This window comes from Anneissia japonica, unplaced genomic scaffold (assembly GCF_011630105.1).
Source record: "Anneissia japonica isolate Jap-2015-1 unplaced genomic scaffold, ASM1163010v1 scaffold287949_len505691_cov196, whole genome shotgun sequence".
In the NCBI taxonomy this organism is placed as follows: Eukaryota; Metazoa; Echinodermata; class Crinoidea; order Comatulida; family Comatulidae; genus Anneissia; species Anneissia japonica.
Window position 1 is genome coordinate 255,417 of NW_022727758.1, and position 23,642 is coordinate 279,058.

The 23,642-nt window shown below is 33.6% G+C and overlaps 1 protein-coding gene across 1 annotated transcript in view; it reads right to left on the minus strand.

The window, feature by feature from the left end:
* Nucleotides 1-1,679: 1,679 nt before the first annotated feature.
* LOC117113790 (genetic suppressor element 1-like) overlaps nt 1,680-23,642 on the minus strand; it is a 98,175-nt gene continuing 76,212 nt past the window's right edge. The window contains exons 7-17 of the mRNA XM_033257221.1: nt 17,549-17,749; nt 15,711-15,892; nt 13,828-14,042; nt 12,463-12,548; nt 9,488-10,185; nt 8,620-8,835; nt 7,949-8,071; nt 6,569-7,018; nt 5,735-5,962; nt 4,773-4,876; nt 1,680-1,742 (exon numbers count right to left, since the gene is read on the minus strand). Coding sequence (XP_033113112.1) covers nt 1,680-1,742; nt 4,773-4,876; nt 5,735-5,962; nt 6,569-7,018; nt 7,949-8,071; nt 8,620-8,835; nt 9,488-10,185; nt 12,463-12,548; nt 13,828-14,042; nt 15,711-15,892; nt 17,549-17,749 — 2,566 coding nt within the window. The remainder of the gene's footprint in view (nt 1,743-4,772; nt 4,877-5,734; nt 5,963-6,568; nt 7,019-7,948; nt 8,072-8,619; nt 8,836-9,487; nt 10,186-12,462; nt 12,549-13,827; nt 14,043-15,710; nt 15,893-17,548; nt 17,750-23,642) is intronic.

Below are 23,642 nucleotides of genomic sequence, written 5' to 3' on the forward strand. Positions count from 1 at the left end.
ACCACCCACGAACCCTTAGTGTTTCACAGACCACCAATAATTTACGCAAGACCACCAAGTGGTCCGGGGGGTTGTGTAACACTGCTCTAGAGGGAAAAATTGGGCAATCCTGTGCCATTTTTATACTGTTCTGAATCGTGTTATGGCCAATCAACAAAAAAGCTTTTTGGTCCACCAAGTTTTTTCTTAATAAATTACCCTTTTATTATCATTATTTGCTGGAATTACAGCAGAAGTATAAAATCTGGGTGAGTTCACCATTGGGGTATGCTGAAGTTACAACATTATTCATCAGTTCCTACAAGGACTGAATATAAATGTGTATGTGGAGTAGACAAATGCTATAAGTTCATTTACAAATAATTGATTGATCCAAAGCTACAATACAGTATATTAGATTAAATGTGATATCAAGATTAAACCAATAGCCAATCATACATATTTTGTAATAATGGTTTATGTTGTAATGTTTCCTGATTTCATTCTGCTTGTGTTTTAGCTAGAGGGCTGAAATTCAAATTGATATAGTGCACCGACTAAGAATAGATGCTCAAGTCATTGGAGCTGTGTGGTTCAAGGATCATCACAATTATCGAAAAGAAGATCGAACAGTCATTAAATTGTATTAAAATGGCCATTTTTTACCCAGGAATGTATTTGCTGTAAAGTATAGTGGTACAGAAAATTGTCTTTTGAAGAGAGATATCAGTCCTGTTTGCATGTTAATGATGGCAGAAGTGTACCTTAATTGCTCATTTAAGTGCTGCTCCCGAATAAGCGCTGCTCTTGAATAAACATCATTTTTTTTTTGCAAATGCCGCTCTCGAATAAGCGCTGCGGGGCTCAATCGAGAGTCATGCTACCCTGTGTGTAATGAAACTTTGAGAAACAGGTTTAAATACAATGTATAGCGTTAGAATGAATAAGTAACACAATGAAGACAAGCATTGCTTTATAAATGTTTGTTTACGATGATATAGGACCTACGCGAATATGTGAGATAGGTAACATGAACGGGCATGGAAAGCACCATGCCAATATTTTTTACAAGCACTGAAGTCTCCAAAAATGTTAAAAGCACCATCGCGCTTATTTCAAGCATTTACAGTACTCCCAATTCACCACCAAAGGGATCCCCACTGGTAATTAATCTTGTTAAAAATGGACCTTACATTTAAACCCAACGCCTTGGTTACTGTTGCTAAGGGCCCACAAAATGATAATGTAAGTGTTTGTGGGGAGACAGCGTAAGTTGATTGGTCAGTTGATTAGTTTGATTGACACTATGGAAAGGCTCATTCTGCTGCAAATTATAATGATAATAATATCTTGAATTTATATGGCGCCAATTCCAAACAAGATCAAAGGCGCAATGCATGTGAAAAGCCACCAGAAAACAAATAGGTCTTAAGCTGTGACTTAATGTTGCAAATAGAGTTGGTAGAAGTTATCTTATTTGGAAGCTGGTTCCAGAAAAAGGCAGAAGTATAATTGAACGAATATTGACCAAAGGTTTTTGTACGGAATTTAGTGAGAGGGATGAATGGAGGCGGCGAGAATGAGTATCGGGAAAGCAATGAACGCAAATTTGATGGATTCAGATGGAGAGCTTTAAAGGTCAGAACAAGTAATTTAAATATTACAGGTTGACTGATTGGCAGGTAATGAAGTTCATACTTTCAAGCAACGGTACATATACGGGCAGCGGTGTTTTGAATGCGTTGAAAACGCTTGAGCAATTCCTATGGAATGCCAACAAATAGGGAATTGCAAAAGTTCAAGCCGAGATGATATGTGCGAATGTGAATCGGTATTTCCTGATTTTTGCCAATGTTACGAATGTACTAATGATCGATTACTAGAGTGTGCATTTGCTCCATACAAACAAAACAGGACTGAACTAACATACATTTTCCTTTCTTTTTATTCCATCGTGAGCACCTCTCAGTGCCGTGCAAAAAAGTGAACACAACTCTTGAACATATACAAGTTAGATGAAAGCTGTACAATTGTTTCACTCATAACTGATTCGTAGTGGTCAACCGAGTGGACAAAATATGAGATGCAGAATCTGTTCTAACAGAGAATCTTACAGTGTGATGACCGACACGTTACTACACGGTTCAATGATCACGTTTACGAACATAATTAAGTAAAACATTTACATTAAATTCCAGGAATTTATTTGTACAAAATTTATATTAGATTCTGAATGACTTCATTTCAAGTACTATAAGAAAAAAAAAAAGCCTATTGCTAAGCTTAAATTAATACTTCTGATTCAGACAAAAAATTATTGATAAATTAACTGCACTTGTATTTTTTTTAAATTATTTTGAATCGCAGTAACATAAACTGTGACTTCTTTAGAATAAAATAATTTACTGCGATAAATTTTAATTGAAGAAAAACGAAAATTGCCAATGCATATTTTACAAAATGGGGAAACTCTTGGAATTTCCCAAAATAAATATATATAAATTAATCAATATATTCATAATAACTCGTACAAAGAACATCCATAAGCTGAAGATACCTCATATTGATAATTTTTGCTAAGACTTCTGCAACAACCTTACAGATTGGTCAACACTTACATAAAAATCAAATCGATTGGTCATTTAAATGTTTAAGTAAGGATAACGCATCTCGCTTAAGTTGAGATAAGTGGCCCGGTTCCTGAGGGTGTAACTAATTAGTTTAATAGTCCTATGTCAAAATTAAAAACCCATCTTTCAACCACTGCATAATTTGCACCAGACTCACACCCATGGTATATCAAATTTGATTCTGTGATTAACAAATATTTCTTTTGCTCAACAAAAGATGATGCCTCGAGCATCATGGTACAGTATCTCAAACAGTAGTGGCTCCAGATATTTTCCGTGTCCTGACAAATCTGACAGGGAGTCCAAACCAAGGGGACATCGAGAGCCTTGGTCAGGTCCTGGAATAAAATACCTGGTAGGGGTTCAACGGGAGGGATTTTATGGTTTAGGATGGCCCTAAGTTGAACTTTCAGACTGCAAGATTTGAGATTGGCAATCTCGGTATCTTTGTTGAATCGAGAAATTAATATTTTTCATCGTGCGGTCTGACAATTGGGGGTCGTGCTTGCGTGATGCAGGTGGGGAATCTGCCGCCTAAGCTCAGCTTGTGCCACCACTGGCCTCTAACACTCTGTCCACATTATCAGTTTTCTGTGAAAAATATCTCTAATTTGCCCATGTATGGGCACGATGCCGCCATATCACCCATATATGGACCAATGCACATAAAACTGGATAGCGTGTACAGACCATTAAGCATATATTTTGCATTCATCCAAAACAAAGGTACAATTTTTGATATGGCCAAAAAACGAAGGAATAAAAATGGATGAGTATGCTACCCCCGGGATTAATTACGTATACTCTAAATGTTAAAACTAAATTAATAAAATAGGCTTATGTAAGGAACTCCACAAGAACTGAGTAGGACCAAGATGGCATCGTGCTGAGTGCGATTCCGTGTGAAAAGGCGAGACTTTTTTTATACCTTGTTAGGTGAACCCGCCAATTGCAAATATTGATGATTTCAAATAGAAATAAAATTTTATTTTTGACCAATTAGCGCACCCGCCGTCACGAAAAAGTTGAAATTTCAGAAAAAATCAAAGCAGCCCTCTGCTGCTTTGAAATCTCCAAAGGTAAGATATGTATATTTCTTCCTAATTATATAAATTTGAAGCATTTAACCATCCTATTGTACATTTACCAATAAAATTTTATTTTTATTTTCTCCTCCGTCTGGATGTTTTTGGCAAAATTATTTGCTAAATAAGAAAACATAAATTTTATTTTTATTTTGCCCTCTGCCCGATGATCCTTAAAAAAATAAGTATGCGAAACAAGGAATAAAAAAATCTCGCCTTACTGGTCAGTGCTAAAGGTACTAAAAAAAGTCAGTTTACACAATTCTTAGTTAAACAATACATTAATTTCTTCTTTAAATTTCTGAATAATGAGAAACATAATGAGGTAATCTCTCTCCCATGATAATAGGGATTTTGAGCAGCAAAGGAAAACAAACAAAATTTTCCAAAATGTTTTAGTACTTTTTAAAGTTTTAAAAGTGATATATTTACAAAATTACACAAAAAGAGTTAACCCTGTTTAAGAGCATTTTAACAACTACATTAACGTCTTAGGAGTGAATAAAGTAAAATTTTATATTTTGGACAATTATTTTCAAATTTCTGTTATACCTTATTTTTTTTTACTGATTACATAATAAATAGTTATTTATATTCATATTTAGCACACTTTATAAAGCAATTCAATTTATTCTTCACATGGTTTGATATTTGCCCTCAAAAGATCTATCGTAGTTTAGCCCTGAGTCAATTCAACCAATCATACTACTCTAGTTACCTACTAAGAAAGATAAATTTACTATACCAAAATTTTTGTAGCACACCACATAGAAACAAACATATAGTAGTAAGAGCAATGAAAAAAAAAAAAAAAAAAAAAAAAAAAAAAAAAAAAAATAAAGTAATAAAAGAAATGAAAAAAAAAAAAAAAAAAAAAAAAAAATAAATTTCAAGTATGACAAGTATTATAGAAAATATGTTTATGGATGGGGAAAGAAAATTTTGAAAGAGATTGATTGAGAATGTCTAAGTAATTTCTATTAAAATTTTTCTTTCCCCATCCTTCAACATATTTTCTAACTAATGAAACTGGACTAATGTCAAGTGGTGGTAAATATTTCAATAGAGGGAGTCTTACCTGTTTTTTAGATTGAACCTGTCCTGCTAACTTCATCAGCTCTGAGTTGTGAGCTTTTAGTTTGGAAATCTGCTCGCATAGGATTGCTTTTTCCATATTGTGTTCTATATTAAATTTAAAAAAAAACCAAACAAATAATAATGATAAACCAAACATTGAATTTTAATTTTATTTAACTGTATAGTGTAAATTTTTAGTCAAGTGGTTGTTATCAATTAGCAAGAAATTATAAATAATTGTATGTGATAACCCCAACAAGAAAACATTACCAGTAGAAATGTGATGTCTGGGATATCAATTTTGTATAATTTGAGTTAACAGATTGCACTGTTTTAAGAATATTTTGAAATCAGATTTGAAACCTGAATCAGGCCAGAGTGCCCATCTCTATCCTTGGCGTTTGGGCCAGATTGTGCAAGTGGGGGGGGGGCAGGTTAAACAGACCACACTGCAGTCTGTTTAACCTTCCCTGCATATGCCGGTACCTATTTATACACCACGGTGGAGAGAGACAAACGTAGATATAGTGTCTTAGCCGAAGGACACAAGCGACTTGCACAGCAAGAGTTTCAAACCCCCGACCTCAAGGTTGGGAGTCTGAGCCACTATCATTGCGCCAACCGCTTTTACTCAGATCACGGCAGTATTATTCTTGAATGGTGTAATCCAATTATCATTACGTTATATTATATGGGGTTGAAAAAAGGGATATTATTTGAAATGTTCCACCCACAATTTTAAAAGATTGTTCATTTCATTTTATCTGTGTTTGGTTTGGTGGAACAACAATTAATGTCTCAGAGGTCCTTGTACAATGCCTGTGTACAATGATCTCAGTGAATAACAGACAGAGACTCCAATGATCGTTGTTAAAAAATTTTCACTTAAAAATGCATACACTATATTAAATTCAAATTCAATTTATGCAATTAAAAATAGAATTTAAAAAATATCAAATCTACCATTGATATGTCTGCGGTATGCTTCCATTAGTACTTCTAAGCCTGGCCATTTGAAGCTTGCCTCTTCACTCCTACACACATCCATCTCTTGTTCCTTTTGAGCGTGTTTCTCTGCCTGTTGTGATGATGCAGATGACGGCGCTTGCTGTGTGGACAAGTTGATTACGGTTTCCCGCCTTTTTGTCTTGGGCGATTCTGCCCTTGGATGATAAACTACAGAATTCTGACCTAAAGTAGATTATAGATCTTGTGTTATATTCTAGTATTGAATATATCAACATTAAAAAAACTTCAATCAATCAATCAACCATCAACGATTCTACTCGACAATAAACACTATGTTTCGAACAAATGCTCAACATAAGGCATTTGATGGAACTTCGTATGGTTATATTACTAAATTTCATCTTTTCATAATTCATTCAATAACTTTCTTTTAATCCACAGATTGTTATTCTCCTTAGCAATACTGTATGTTGCACTTTATTAGTTTTAATGTTTTGCTTTTATCTTTTAATTTTAATAAAGAAGCATTTTAATTGGGTATTTGAGAAGTTTGTTGTTTAAGTTTAATTTTTCCAACAAGTGTAAACTGTTTTGAGTGCAACTCGTTGTTTCACTGTAGTATTTGAATGATATATATTACAAAATCATCTCAACATGAGCGAATTATATATTCATGTCTGTATATTGATTGTATTGTAATGAGGGCCTCTTCTAGTCAGCTTTACTGTTATGGCCACTCTCTTGAAATATAACAAGTATGGTAGATGTATATCATTGCACACTGCACAATCCGTCCCAATGGCAAGTCGGTACCTATTGTTCAATTACCTGACTTTTGGTTTGCTAGTGCTTCCTGGGTAGTCCGTAATACCGACTGATGGAATTCTTGCACAAAATTTTCAGCCAAAGTCTTTGGTTTTGCAGATGTAATTGAGGGTGAATGTCTAAACAGGTCCGTGCCGTAATTTAAGGTTGCTCTCGGCTCAGTATCGTACGGCTCTTTCTTTATTTCTCGCACAACATTGTTTGATTTGTGTCGTATTGAACCGACAGCTTTCTCGTGGGGCATTTTGCCATGTATTAAACCCTGTGAATATTGGCTGTCTACACTGTGGCTGGTCTTGTGATCCCTTGGTGGCGCTATTTGAAGAAGCGGGCTGGGATTAGAAACCACTGGACTAGCCGCCGAGGCACGGTGTGGGCTTGAGGTTGATATACGACCATCAACCTCGGATTCAAGTTTATTTAATTGCACTGTTTGTGTAGCGTCAGCTGCTACTAAAAAGAAGCAAAAAATAGAAAAACATGTGACACTTATTCATAATGAGCAACATACCTATGAGGCTTGCCATCCAAAAATCAGCATACTCTAGCTAATTTTTAAACTAATGAATTAGCATAATAATTTGGCAGTGTTGTATACTTACTGTACGTACAGAGAAGCCGTTAATACTTTTGCTAATAACTTTGGCAATAGTAAATCAATTTCAGTAAATGATCCATCGTTTTAAAGCTTAATGTGGAACATATGAATATATTAAAGTCAATTTTCATGTTTTTGACAATGTTACTGGTTTCAGCACATGAAGCCTCATAACGTATGTCAAAAAAATATAAATTAATTAGATTATAAACCATGTCATTGCACATACTGTCAAGGCCTTGTCATTGGATCAAAAACCTGGAATACATAGCCAAGTTCCTTAGAAGCATCCAATAATGTTGTAGGTAGTAATCGGTGCATTGGCTTAAAACACCCACCAAAAAACTCATGGGTGGAAAGAGGTAACTAGCATGGACACAAATAACTGACTAAGAGGAATCAGACCCTGGCCCCTTACTTGACCCTAACATCTAAAGAATGAAGATAGTAATGAAGTTTGACAGATATTTGATAACATCAAGCAAACTAAGTGCTTGTAAATTATCTCCAATTTATTTTTTAAATGAACTTTATAAAACTTGTAAATAAGTTGCACAAAAAGGGTGAATAGAAGAAAGGATAATAAATTTTCTATAGACGATATATCTATTTTATTCTTTTATCTTGTATATTTTATGCCAAAATTAATAAATAAAATAAAATAAACCAAAATTACCAAATCTATCTCCATCTAAATCGGTACAGTAAGCCGATGTTAAAGATTGAATTTATCTGCAATACAAGCTGATAAAAGTATGTAATACAGTATAATACAAAACATTTACCTGGTTCCATTTTTTTTTTAGAAACCTCTAATTTGAGGTTCTGTTCATTTTCCTTCTGTTTATCTTCATTCTCTTTTCTCTTTGCCCTGTATGCTAATATTATTGATTGTTCCTTGTCCATTGCTAAAAGAAAAAATAATATACATAAAAACCACTTCAATAGCATAGCTTGAAAAAAAAAAACACTTGTGGTTTCTTCGTACATTGCTGGACAAACTTGTAAAGAAAACTTCAAAATGTATGAAATGATTTGAAGCCCTGCCCAGCCTATCAACTATTGTTTGATAATAATATGCGATATGCCTAAATATGATCATGATGACATCACATCATGACCATATATAGACATATCATGACCATATATAGACATATCATGACTATATATGGGCATACAAGTTTTTTTTGTCCATGAAAATTTGATAGTCTGGACAGAACTGTAGATGGGAAGGCACTTGTAGAATATATCAACATTATTACAAAAAAATCCCAAGTGCTTTCATATCAAAATGTTAACATTGTCTTTGCCCGTGACGGATGATTGACGTCTCACCCGCACCTGTGATAAATGACTGACATATCACCACACCCTAACTTCTTCACAGCCTTGAGAATCATATGACAGTCACGATTTTTTCATACAGTCGTTTTTTTCCCAATCAATCAAAACTAACCTTTTCTCCTCTCGGGTAGAACCACCTCTAGTGACAGTCCGCTAAAGAACTGGCATTTACTCTTGTAGTCTGGTTCCCGCTCAAAATCAGCATTTGTGATGGGCAACGGTGAAGGGAGCCCGGGTCTTGGCTCTTCTATTTTAGCTTTTTTGGCAGGGCATAAGCAATCCTCTTGTAAAAGCTGCCTCCTTTTCATTCTCTTTTGTGATTTAAGTGCTGAAGAGGTAAACACAGTAAACAAAATATGAAGAGCATTTTTTCATTTATAATCTCTTCATTTTCATAATCTGCGACTATAAAATCACAACAGCGCATTGGTTAATACTTGGAAGAGTTTCATCTGGTTTGCCTATGATAGCTGTAGAACTTTTTTTTTTGATAATAAACCAAGCACAAAAGGATTTAAACTTACTGCAAGCTAACATCGATGTTTATCAACTCGCAGTAAGTCTACATCCATTGTGATCAGTTTATTATCGATAAAAGCAGTTCTACAAATGTATTAGTTAATAACATGACATGTAGATCGATCAATTACTGCACTCTTATATGTAACATGTTCTTAAATGTGTTCTTAAGTGTAACATCAATTAATCAAAGTTTTCATTTATCATATGACCGATCCATTTACAGTGATTATTCTTCAGACGCCATATCTGGGAAATGGTCGGGAATTCTTGCACATCATCTGCTACAATAAATGTATATATTGGAATAATAAGATATACAGTTATTTTCATCATTATCTACTCTAAATACTTTGTACTACTGAACATGGACATGAACTCGGGGACCTTAAGAAGGTACCCAGCAATGGCAGTGCCAAGAAAGAGGGCCCTTTTCAAATTTGATTTGTCTATACACTTACCTTCCTTTTTCCTTTGGGTCACAAGGCCAACTGTTTGAAATAAGTTCATCTTAGCTTTTGACCTATCCAATGGAAAGCAGGATTTAGAAGATATTTTCTCCATTTTTGTTCTGTAACGTTCCTTCTTATCCTCAACATCTTCTTCGCTATCCGACTCACTGTCGCTCGTGAAGTAGATACCGATCTGTCGTGATTCCTGCCTCTTCTTTTCTTCTAAGTCCAATTTACTAATCACATTATGATCACTGGGTATCATCCATGAACGTGTAAAATTATTAATAGGTTGCGGGACAAATTCACTGTTCCTTTGTTTACGGTAATCATAAGGGTAATCGGTTGCAACACTCGGGCGATCCAATTTCAAAGGATTCCTTGGTTTTTCAGCTGGGGTAACTATCCTCTCTGCTTCGGAGTTGTTCATATGAGGGCTACGAGACAAACTCTCATGATTGCTTTGCACACGTTTGCTCGAAAGAGCGGATGGTTCTATATTGTTTGGCGGTAACCGGTCGTATTCATATTGATTAGCAACCTGGTGAACATGATTAACTGTCCTACGATCATAAAATTTTTGTCGTAAAATGTCTTCGTGGTTAGGCTTACTTGGTGATATGAGAGGTGGAGGCTTTGAGGTTGGTATATCAACTCTAAGAGGAGCCTTCCGCATATGCTCTGAATTGCTCTTCTCACGTTCATGCCTAAAAGAAGATGGTATCAAATAATATATTTTTAAGAAGATAACAATGAGAGGAAAAAATAGACATTTAAAAAAATTACAGAATTAGAATGTAATAGCAATTGCAGTAGTACTAGTAGAACCAGTAGTAGCAGCATAGGTACTTCTATAGTAGTAGAAGTATTAGGAGTAGTATCAGTAGCAATAGTAGTGGTAGTATATATTGGTACCAAAAGTAGAAAATGAATAACATTATTTATCTATTATTAATTTCACCATATATCAAGTAGGTAGCCTTTCAGCAATGCTGATATTAAGGGCCCACTTTAAAAAGAAATGAACAATTCATTAAAAAAAAAAACAATGGAAAACAACAGTACAAGTAAAGAATAATGAACAGGAATTGGGGATAAAGTATTATGTACAGAAAAAAAAATGCAAGCAGGGAAGTCAAGCGAAAGGAAACCTCAATTAAACGAGGTATAAATTAGCGGGTATTTTGTCCTGGTTTTCAAATTAGCAGTTATCATGTATATAGTTGACATTATGATGTTCTTTTTAATATAAACATTTTAAGTTAAAAAGCAACTTGTATGACCTCTAACGGTATGATGGCCAAGCACTTTCCAACAGTCAATACATACATTACGATCTGTACTTAATTGTTGGTATTTTGACAATAATGTTGAAGCAAATCTCACAGGATCTAGCGTTCATGTCTCTGCTAATCATTTCAGTGTTGCCCATTAGGTAAACCAATTGCCCTATGCAATGCCTACCAATGGCTGATATCTCTGCGGGGACACACGTAGCTCATCCACACCATATAATAAACGATTAAATATCTCTGCACTCCATTAAGCCACAATATTACATTCAATTCCAGTGGGCTTACAGATAGACTCTTGTCTAAACTACATTTATCATATAAAAGCTACTGGTAATTTTATTCTACAGTACAATATTTACAAGAGTACATCTAAACAGAAAAATGTTGTCACTAATCCCTGACTTAAGATATTCCTAAAACACCTTTTATCATCAAATATCCTGTTTTGTGATCACTTTGCCATGAAAGGGGGAAAAGAGGGATGTAAAAGGTTAACAACATAATCTAATCAAACTCTTCCCTTTAAAAATACATCCATATTTTAATGAGTATCAAGATAAATTATGGAATTTTCAAAATCTAACTTCTTTTTTCCAAGTAAATTAATATTCTTCTTCGAATTTAGTATACGCTTACGTATCATTCGTCAAATACCCTAGCTGTTTGACCATGTGCGGACAAATTGTTGATACGGGTCTAATGTTAGAAACAGTCCCCCTTGACAATATCTGATTCACTGCATCTGTTGCTAGCAGGTTAGCACAGGAAAACTATCGTTAACCCTTGCAGACCTACAGCTCTCAGCATACTGTGAGTTTCAATTTGGACACTTAAATCGGGTGATGACAGATTCCCAGCTAAACAGTTCCATCCAAAGCATCAAATACAAGCCTTTCTATTTTTTTTTTGGTAAAACGACGACATAATTTTGCAAATGATAGGGACATAATAATGTGTTATTACATTAGTATAGCATGGTGCAGTATTGATACAAACTGATTATGATAAGCATCTGAATTGAAGATGAGATTTCTTGGCTATATTATTTTACTGGTCTTTTTAACTAGGCTATGGGTGTTGCTGGACTATAGCATGGTCTCCTTAGCCATAAGCAAGGTCTCTTTAGACTTAAGCATGGTCTTCCTAAACTTAAGCATAATTTCCCTAGAATAAAGAATAGCATGGTCTCACAGACTACAGCATGATCTCAATAGGCTTAAGCATGGTCTCACTGGAATATACCATGGTCTCACTACTAGACAAAAGCATGGTCTCACTGAACTACAACAATGTCTCACTAGACTACAGCATGATCACACTGGCAAACAAATGGTCTCACAAAAGTTCAGCATTATCTTACTATACTACGGTATGATCTCACTATGCTAAAGCATAATCTTAACAGACTAAATCATGGTCTCACTAGACTAAAGCATGGTCTCACTAGACTACAGCATGTTCACACTGAAACTAGTCTAAAGAATGGTCTTACTGGAATACAGCATTGTCTCACTATACTACAGTATGATCTCACTAGACTAAAACATGGTTTCACTGGACTACAGCAGGGTCTCATTAACTAGACCACGCTGCAGGACTGGTTTCACTTGGCTATACAGGCCTGGGAAGCGTCAAATTGATATGGGAATAGAATGTAGGATGGTTATCAGTAAACTATTAAAAGCATACCTTTTTGCCACGTGTCTCTCTTGTCGTAACAAATGCTCACGCATTGACCTCTCGTCTGACGTGCGATGGTCATTTTTTGATACAGACTGAAAAATTAAGAAGCGAACATTAAAAGACTGAAATGAAATGAATATTTACATTTGTTTTAATTATTTATATATTTTTAAAAAAATAAACAAAAAATAACAAAATCTTAAATATTGGAGAAATTGCACTATGTAAATATAGAAATGTTACAATAATTAACATTTAAGCAATACTTAAATTAACAATACTAAAATTATTATACATATACATATATATTTATACACATATATGCATTACTCTGTAGCATATATATTTATTGGCACACTACAAGGATGAACAAATTTGTTATTTACACATCAAAATTTGATTATTAATATTCTAATGACAATCAAATGGCGACCTATAATTTAGGTTAATATTGGGGGCCCTAGAGGCAAGGAAAACGCTGGACAGCCTCAAGTAGGGCATCGCATAGGATATGCCTGTGAAGGAAATTACTCAAAACTTATCTAAAAGCTCTCTGGACACACTATCATTATACGTTTTATGAGACAAATATCTGTGCTTTGCCCATATACAGTATGGATGTGATATGACATCATCAACTCATTTGTCACAAATAACACCTAATAGAGTGGACAGACAGTAGCATATCTAGGGGGTGTGCCAGGCAATGCAGTCCCCACACCGCCTACCAAAAAAAAATTTTAAAAATTGCACCCTCCTAGTCACTCCACACCGGAAATATCTGAAGCAAAAACATTATGATCAAGCAGTTAAAAATTGCATATCTGCCATATTTTGTGAGCTGGTGTACTTCTCACTAACTTTGCCATATTTTGTGAGCTAGCGCCCTTCTCATTTAATCATCGAGCACCCCTCCACTTTACTTTGTACCCCCAGCAGGGAGCCTTCCCCTATTTCCAAGACTCCTAGATAAGCCACTGTGCGGCAAGAGTTTTAGTATCAGTTGTCAAAATTTTTTGTAATATATATTGTCTGTATCATTACATCAAGACTAACCAACCAACGAACAAAAATTACAGAATTAAAGGACCTTTCACTGGCGGGACAACGGTAAAGCCTATAATGTAATCATGTTACGTACAATCATCTGCGCATGTGAGAATTTTCAGTTCTCACCGTTATCTGAATTCTGGTCGCAGTTTATCATGAATATGTTGTGCAAATACATAGGATGGTAAAAATTGAGTGAATCCGTCCAGGTTCACGTTGTTGCGCAAATGGTAACCTCACCAATCAGGAGGCACTATAAAACATGCAGTGAAGCATATAGGTTCAATTTTATAGCCACGCTTGTTTTTTGTAAAGACTTACATCATGTGTTGTTAAATAGGAGTTTCTGTAGTGAGGGGATACACTGTGCCCATCTGTCATTTCCTTCCTGTAATCAGCTGGCTTCGGGGTCCACTTTTCCTCCTTGACACGGTGGTGCTGATGTGCCATGTGGACGTTCATGTCCGCGTTGTGATGCGAGACACGGTGGTTGTGATGGTTAGAATGTGATTCCTTAAGATGCGCTGGAGGAGGTTCTGTCAAAAAGATGAATATTCATGAGTTCATTACAATAACAATGCATGCTCTGAAGCCCTGTCTAGATTATCAAATTTTATTAGACAAAAACATCCAACATGCTTATATACGGTCACGATGACATCACACCATGACCATATATAGGCACATCATGACTATATATGGGCATACAACAGTTTTTTTTTGTCAAAATGAAGTGCATTCACTTTGCAGCATACATTTTCAAATAAAAAGTTAATGTCATAATTGCATTAACAGTACATTCCAATGGACAGTAATAATACTGAAATGTATATGATGCTATGTACAACTAATCAAGTTTTGAGAAATAAGAATGTTTACATTTTTAACATGAAATGTATATATGAGAAAATTAATCATATATCATTTGATAGAATTAATCACTGATCAGCTACTTAGATTGTCGCCTATTTGACAATTACTATTTTTTAAGCCAGTGCAATTTTGATGAAGACTGATTACTTTTTGATCGACATTAAGTAGTGTAAAAAAAAATTTTAATGCAGAAGAAGAATAATCTAATACCATACAAAATATCGGAATTTGCAAATAAGCTGGCGGACAAAAACAATATTCCATTCAACAGGATATCATGCTATAAGGTACAAAGCATCAAATTGCCTTGATTTAACACTTATTTACATTGATACAATTACAAAATGTAATGCAATACAAGTGTGGCTTTACATTCTTTGGAAGACCAAATGAATTCTAACCCTAGAGATTTGTATCTTAAAAAATATAATATTGAATTTGATGTTAATGGGAAGGCAAGGAATGAAATGCAATACAAAACATCTCATGATATGCAACAATGTAAAGAGTGTTCAATCATTATACAGAAGCTGAATTTGAGTAATATAAACCAATTTATAATATCAATCATGTTTAATGTTTATAATGTGTAAGAATTAAATTAGAGATTCAGATTCAATTTCATCTGTCCAACAATATGGAAATGGCAGTTAACGGGAAGATTAACCACATTAGTAAGTATTTTGCCTTGCAATGCTGGCATCTATTGAAAATCTACGATTTTTACTCCAATATATGACATTCGTTAATGCTCACACGTACAAAACCTTTGTATTGTGGGGATCTTAAGGCACATTTGAAAGTGCTTATTAACGAATGATCTCCGATAAAGACTATTTCTTGATCAGATACAAGTTATGTACTACATAGCTTATAATAAGTATAACTGCACCAAATTCCAAATAAAATTTTATTTTAATTTTTTTCTTAATTTGACTTTGCTTAGGGGTCTAAAAACAAATTAAGATACACTTTCTCTGCCGAATTCATATAAATTATCTCAATTATCTCTTTAGAATCTATTATATTTATTATGATTAAATTTTCCATGAAAAAACTATGAAAGAGAGTGGCTGGCACTGCAATTAATTGTTGTCACTGCTGTTTTGTTTGAACGGCAGAAAACCATTCCAAATTTGGTGTGTAATAGATTAAATAGAATAGGAAAAAAATACCATCCATAATTAAAAAGAAAGAAATGGCTAAAGCATGACGTCTGATGATAGGAGTATGTAAATCATACTAAATAACAACGTCAGAAAGTCATATATTTCCACCCTATAATCATTGCCGAGTTGCTTGCTGGCGCGCGGTAAATAAAACCAAATTACCTTTTGAGGAATGATAATGACGATCTTCATCTCGTGAGCGCGGTCTGTGTCGCTCATGAGCAGCTGCTGCACGGATCCTCTCAGTTTCTCTCTCCTCTCTTTCTCGTTCCTTTTCACGTTCCTCCCGTCGCACTTCTTCCGCAAGCTTCTCCCTTTCTCTATGTTCTAGGAGCATCTTTTCCCTGTTTTCAAATGAGAAAAATAAAAGTACATAATTATGATAGTTAAATTGTTTATTGAACCAATCAAATCAACCCTAGGGAGGGACTGGTCAATTATAGTCATAGTAAATATTTTAATCATTTTTATAATAATATTTATTAAAGCCAGGCTCCAGGGGAAAAAAAAAATTTATATGTTGTAGAAGTGATTTTTCTAAAGACACAAAAAAGAGTGTTCGACAAAAAACTTGGAGACGATATACAAGATACAGCTTTTTGAATATTTAAAAAAATGGGGGGAGGGGGGAAATGGTCGTTATAACCACCCCTTTTTCCCTCCAGTTTCTAAATAGTCAAAAATCTGTATTCATTTAACTATTTGGATAAACCATAATTGTATAATTATCACCTGTATACCTTTGCCATAGTTGATTCTGATGTTGGCATTTATATTTAAGAATAACTTAAGCCGGGAACTCACAGTGCCCGACGGTCATCTATAGGCGCGATCCTATGAAAGTAACGAGATGATGCACAAGCGTCCGATCGCAGTCTAGTGTTCAAATTTAGCTGAGTTTTTCATAATTTATATTCTTCTTCTTAAATGCAATCTACACCTCTTAAAATGCATTAAATCCTTTTATGGTGTAAAATACTCAATCTTCCCATTTCCTTGACAGGTTACTCTATGGTTACTGTTTTTAGTTTTTTTTTAATTTTTTTAAAGGATTAGAACCCAGGACCATGGAATTGACAGCCAATCACCCTAATCATTAAACTAACAACCCCATCAATTTATACATTTAGAAATGGATCATGTGCTTGCCAATAGCAAATATGCCTACCTATATATTACATGAAACATACTTTTAGAAGATCATCCACAATACTCACTGCTTTCATAAGTCTATTTAGCCTAGAGCATGAGACTGTAACCAGGTGCCAGTATCTACACATTCATACAGATGAAATTAAATTACAATTGAATGTTTATGCAGTAAGTGTACATTAGGTTCTCCACGTTTATCCAGGTGTTCAAATATAAATGTATTATATACATACATGGCTAGATGATGTATAGGTAAAACATTTTTGTGCTAGAAAATTAACTTAAAATCTGTTTTTCACCTAAAGACATTATTAAACGATTGGCCTCTATATTTATGACGTAGATACTAGTGTATTTATAATAGACCATTGATGAATACAGTTGTTTAATCTGTTGCTTGCTGTTAAAAAAGTGTACTCATAGAAGGCTGTCCCAATTGATCTATTTAAGCTTTGCATACAGCTTGCTTTATGGACACCAACATGAAAGAACTACCCTTGGTTTATGGTTATAACTGATCTTTACTTTGTTTTTCTTAGCCAATAAGAACCTATACATGGTCTTTAAATTGTTTTTCTAACTTTCTTTTTCCCAACAAGCTTATACTTGATGTGCAATCATTTTATTAAAGGCTGGTTGCGGAGAAAAAAAAAAACCATGGGGGGTTTTTAAATATTATAAAAATCTGTATCTCATTAACCCTTCCAGAGTTTATTGTCAAACATCCTTATTGTGTCTTTAAAAATCGGTTGTACAACAATGGTCATGTGTCCATGTTTCAAACAATCATTTACATGCTACATACAACACAAACACCATTATCAATATCTCTTATCTGATTTACTAACCTATCTATAGCTAGTAGATGGTGAGAGCCCATCGAGGCGGCTTGAAGGTGAGATGATTGCAGCGACAGATCCATTGGGTGGCGAACTCCGAGCAGATGGTGCATGGAAGGGTGATGCATGGGTAGACCGTGATGTGACGAGATAGGCAGGAAATGAGGTCGAATTCCTGGGTATCCATAGCGATCATAGTGCTCATCGAGTCTGTGCAGACACAAAAAATAATATAAAATAAATGATTAAGATTTTTTTTTTTTAATTCTATATTCTTAATATTTTTATCATTATATATTTTTAAAGATGAATAAAGGATTTGAAAAAAAAATATATGCTGAACATTCTTATCATTATCATAAATATTTCATGTAATGTAATGACATTTCAAAAATCATTTTTAAAAGAAATTAATGGTAGTATGAAAAAAAAGTATAATCTTTACCAACAACAAATTCAGTCAATATAACCTCAATTTGAATACCATTAATATCAAAAACAATTTTAAAATTCAATGTGCTAGTTTCATAATCAATTGTGATAATACCAGCGACACCCAGAGTAATAAAACAACAAGGTCAAACGAAGCTAAGCATTTTTAAAAAGGTATACTAACAAGTACTGATGACCTTTCCAATGAATAATCAATTTCTAGAACAATCTACATTGCATTATACAATATACACTTTATTAGGCGTCCCTCGTAATCCTCAACAGCATTAAAAATGCTGGTACTAATACTACAGCACATGATCTCGTAAACAAAATTTATCCTTTAGTGTTCAAATTTATTTTTCCATTAAATTTTCAAATAAGCAGTATTATTATAGTTTTATTTTTACTGATTGGGATAAGAGTAATTTATATTTACATATATCGTCCATCTCTTTGCTCATGAACTTACCCCTTGCTAATAAAACCTTTAATCGTAAATCATATTTAGTAATTATATTTTTATAGCATTGGCGGATAAGATGCTTGCCTTCCAATCCCAGAGTCCTGGGTCCGAACATGTTGGATTATTGCTTAAGGCCAAAACAACTTCACTCATAAATATCAAAATGAGGCTTAGTATATGTGTCATATGTAAAGTTGGAGAAATAAGACAGTGATTAAGTTTGCTAAACCTTGGCCCAAATGCCTAAATGAATACATATTTAAGAGTCTCTTTTTCTCTGAAATGAAACACAAACAACACAAAATCCTGTTAGCATACATTTTGTTTAAAGATTTGAATACCTAGAAATATACATGTAATTCTTTCCCATAATTGTTCTGGTTTCTAAAAGTCTTTGTGAGACCTTTTTTGTGTGAACGATGTTGAGTGGTCACGGATTATACATATAACGGATGTAAGTACTGACCAACTTTGAAGCGTGTGCGAAGACGATTCAAGGATAGTGAATGTGTGAGCTGAATATAAAAAGCATCTACAGGTACAAATTACCGAGACTTTTCATTGCCAATGAAATGAATCAAATTTGACATTGGGTGAAAATGACTTGAATATTCTGGAAACTGTTATGATTCAAAACACTGATAGAAAGGGTTATAATAAGATGATTGATGGCAATGGTGATCTTTTTAAGTTGTGTATACATCTTAACCCTATTGAATCATTACATCGCCAATTCAAAATCTGACATATCCAATCATATTTCATCAATCTTGCATGACAGAAATATCTCATAATCTATAAACACAGCAAAAATATAAAAAAAACCTTTAAAAGCAATAATTTCTAAAAAGGGAAATTGCGTAGGAGGCTACTGAGCATAGGAAATAAAAATTGCAAAAAAAAAATGTCAGATTTTTATTCTTTTGAAAATATTGACGACGATAATCTAGACATAAGTAAAATTTATTGAAAAAAATTAATAAGTTTTCTTGATCAGGATGATATTTTTGTCAATATCTTTGACATGTGAAATTACTTCGATATCTACTGAAGTATAAATAGATATGAATAGTCAAAGGTAGAAAATATAAAGCATAATCCATGGTATAAGCCCAACTGCCCCCCCCCCCCTTTGAACATGAAATTTATGTCAACATAGGATTTGGGATTGGGGGGTGGGGAGGTTGACTTCACACATGGGGAATCTCAAAATATTAGATAGCAAAAAGTAGCTTAGTAAAATATAATCCAAATCATATAATATTTATAATTTAACTGAACAAATATGTAATTTATTGATGATATAATTAACAAAGTAAAACTTACTATTAAATGCTCTTTAAGTGAAAGTTCTATAGTGATTAACCATAGCCAACCATCTGCTTCAATCATAAACTGTATCAATTTAAATTTTTTGCAGGTAAAATAAATCATGTCATTCATCATACAGAAACACTTTAACAATTTTTTTAGTGAATTTTTGATAAGCATCTTGCCATTAATAAATTATATTTTTAACTTTTTCTCCACTCACAATAAAATATACGATGAATGTATAGTACTGTAATCATTACTGCATATCTTTTCAAACATTTCCTCTCCTATATTATATTTTTTACTTTCCTAATCTTATTTTGTTCTAATATTAATTACACTATTGATTTTGTTTTCTTTTAGAAGCCCTTTATTCTACCATTAAACATCAATTTTCTTATTTACTGCCAATAGGCGACTTGTTCCTGTCTTTCAGAAGATTACGCAAGTTTCCATCCAGAATTTTAATAGCTTAGAAGTTTTTATATGTATATACATTTCTGAATTCATATGGAAATATATGTGACATACATTTATCTGGTGAGGTAAAACATTCTGATCTGCACATATCTGCGTATGTGTGCTGGTGCGAAATTAGACACTCCGTGTATGCATTGTTTTATGGTGAAATCAATAAAAGGCCCTGGCCTTTGCGCAGTACCGCGTAGTACCGCAAACAAATGTCTAGGGTAACTGGGTTGAATGTGTCACTAACACTATGGCCTAAGTGAAAATGATTTGTTTAGCTACAATAGCAGAAATATGAGAATTGACTTTACATTACGATCTGTATTCCATACTGCAGTTTGAGAGAGCGTCACAAAAGATTACCGACTACAAAAATTTATAAACTACTGTATTGTTGAGATAATATAACCAATGTAATTCAATAATTAATGCTTACTTTGGTGTTTTGAATTATTAGAATTTGAGAAAATACTATACCTTTCCTTCAAAATGCATTAATACTTATTCTTATTCTGTTTATTGATAATTAAATATCGTGCTTAAAAATTCAATTCCTTAAATTTTTATCTTCTGCAAATGATTTTTTGCACGCTTGTCACAAATATGTCAAACGAATGCCATCACATTGAAACGTGGGTGGCGTTAGGTTGTTTGTAGCTGTGGTTCCTCACAAATCAGACAAGGTGCGGTGCCGCATGCAGTACCACAGGTTCGACTTTTTTTACACATGATATGTAAAAAAGTTTTGGGATACGAAATGAACACTGGAGGTTAAATTTGATGACGTAGTAGTTGTCATAGAAAACTGTGTTACAAGAGCTTGCACAAATACATATAGTTGAAATCAAATCAAAATTGGCTAACATTACGGAAACATAAGCTGGAAATTTATATTTAGACAAACAGAAACCCTACCACTGAAAATATATTGCACACGCCATTTCATAAATAGTACACAATTAATATAATATATGCATGAAGTCTGTAATTATCGTATTAATGTTGATCATGAACTAGTTTAGTGTTCTTAATTTCGTAGCTTCTATGGAAAATTGGGGAAAACCATAGCAAAAAAGCCACAAACCATATAATACTGAATAAAAACCGCAGCTCACAAAGCATTAGCTCTCATTTTCGAGACACAAGGTTAAGCTATAGATTTCGTAGTAGTATGGTCTTCTGATCCCCACGTTAGATCCCCATAATCAACGTCTCAATGACGTGCACATTAATTTTCATTTGTTGACTTATGCGAGCTTCACCTATTCATTTGAATAATTCTTGCAAGTCTTTTGTAATTATTCTCCTCGATATGAGCTACTTTCGAAGTAGGGCTGTATGCGATTATTAATTCCTTGCAATCTCTTTCAATATGCTTGTTTGAATGTAGTACGTATACATTCATTACTTGATGGATTTCACATTCAAAAATTACCGAAGGCTTATTTTCATTCAGGTTGTACTTCATTTGATTAGTATACTTTACTCATTAATTCTACATTGTTTTTGATCTACTGATATAATTGGAAATTTTGTACATACTCTATTGTGCATAATTTTCCTTTTGAGAATTAAAGATGTATTGTCCCATGCTAAATACCAAAACAAATCATAGAAATATTTTTTTGAAATTAACTTACCCATTTTGAAGTAACATTTAAAAAGGTATCAACTTGAACATAGAAATTAGTGTATTTAAACAATGTCTACCTATCAGTTTACAGTGAAAAATGATTATTTTTATTATAATTTTTTGGTTTAAAAATCAGGGTACACATTTTTTAATTCAATAATTTTTATGCACAAGTTAATAATTTGTATGCTATTGCAATATGAGCAGGCTTTGTTTCAAATTTTTAAATTATTTTTTGACATTAGCAAGGAACAATACATCTTCAATCATGACAATAAAAATATAGTAATTATAAGAATCAATTTTGGAAGTTAAATTTACAGGTGTTTAAAAAAATATATAGAATTGAAAAAAAAAATGTTTGCTTAAATTATCTTTGATACCATTGATACCATTACATAGATTTAACCTCGTAATGCCATGATTGTATGTCATTAATAACATCAGAATGCTTTTAAATTTTCCTCGTAAATTAGTGGTAAACCAATCAGGAATTGTAGGAGTTTAATAACAGTAAATATATACGGAGAAACTGCGGTATCGCCTAACTTATCAACAATTAATCCAATACAGTAACTGAAACATGTGACACGCCTGCTACGCATGTAATAGGATTACTCCAGACGTTAACAACATTACGTATCAACATACATTCAGAGGATAATTGCATCGAGCGTGCATAACACACGACAGAGCACGCCTCCCGCGCAAAGGTCAGATTGCATACGTATGAAAGATGATCAAATTGTATGCAGTTTGAAGTAAGGATAATTGGAGCTGGGCCACTCGAGTCATACTTGTGTTTTCCGTGTCATTACGGAGACAAAGCAATAATCATTTGTGAAATCTTTCGTTCATAATGTGGTAACACTATATGCGTATCACACAATGGGGTAATCAATAATTGCCCATTTACATTGTGTAAGTCCCTATGTGAGTTGTAATATTTACTCGAATGATGAAAATAACAAAATTGAAAGTGTAGAGCCTATTCATAGGTATGATTTAATTGTTGGAATTAAAATAATATCACAAATGATAGGTTGTTCTTGAATGCATGTACACATCTAATTATAAAATATTTCTGGATATTACATATGGTACATGTTTAGCAAACACGCACATTCATACATACATTCAAACACAAAAGAACTGACTACAATATTCAAAATTATATAATCAAATAAATCATTTTTTTAAATAACAGACATCAATTCTTATTATAAATTTAAGATTTGGTTTAATTTTATGACTACAGCTGTACATGTATTTTAAGCGTTCCATTCCCTTTTATTTAAAAGAAAGTTCCCTTTCTCTTCATACAACAAATTATCGCATATTATATATTTATTCATGTATGCATTTCTATAATGGATTGAAATAAAATTTGTGAATAACATGCAGGAAAACAAAATAATAATATTGTAATAAATTTATAGTTACTATAATGTATGACCTTCATATTTTAAAAAGAAATTAATCGCACAAAAAAAAAAAAACGTAGTCTAAAAAAATCTGAATCTAAAGAAATTCCACAACATTTTCATTAAAAAAATTTAGTGGTGGATCCAGGAATTCAAAGTAAAGGGGTCCAGGGATGTATTTGACATAGGTTCTACACCACATTAGCCCCACCATGGTTTGGGATGAGGTCCAAATTTTGGCACCTGTAAATGGCCAGAAATAGCCATATACACTTGAAATTGAATAATAATTTTTTTTTAAATTTTTTATGATTTTTTCAAATTTGGGGGGGGGGGGGGGGCGGGGGTGGGGGGGGGGAGGCGGGG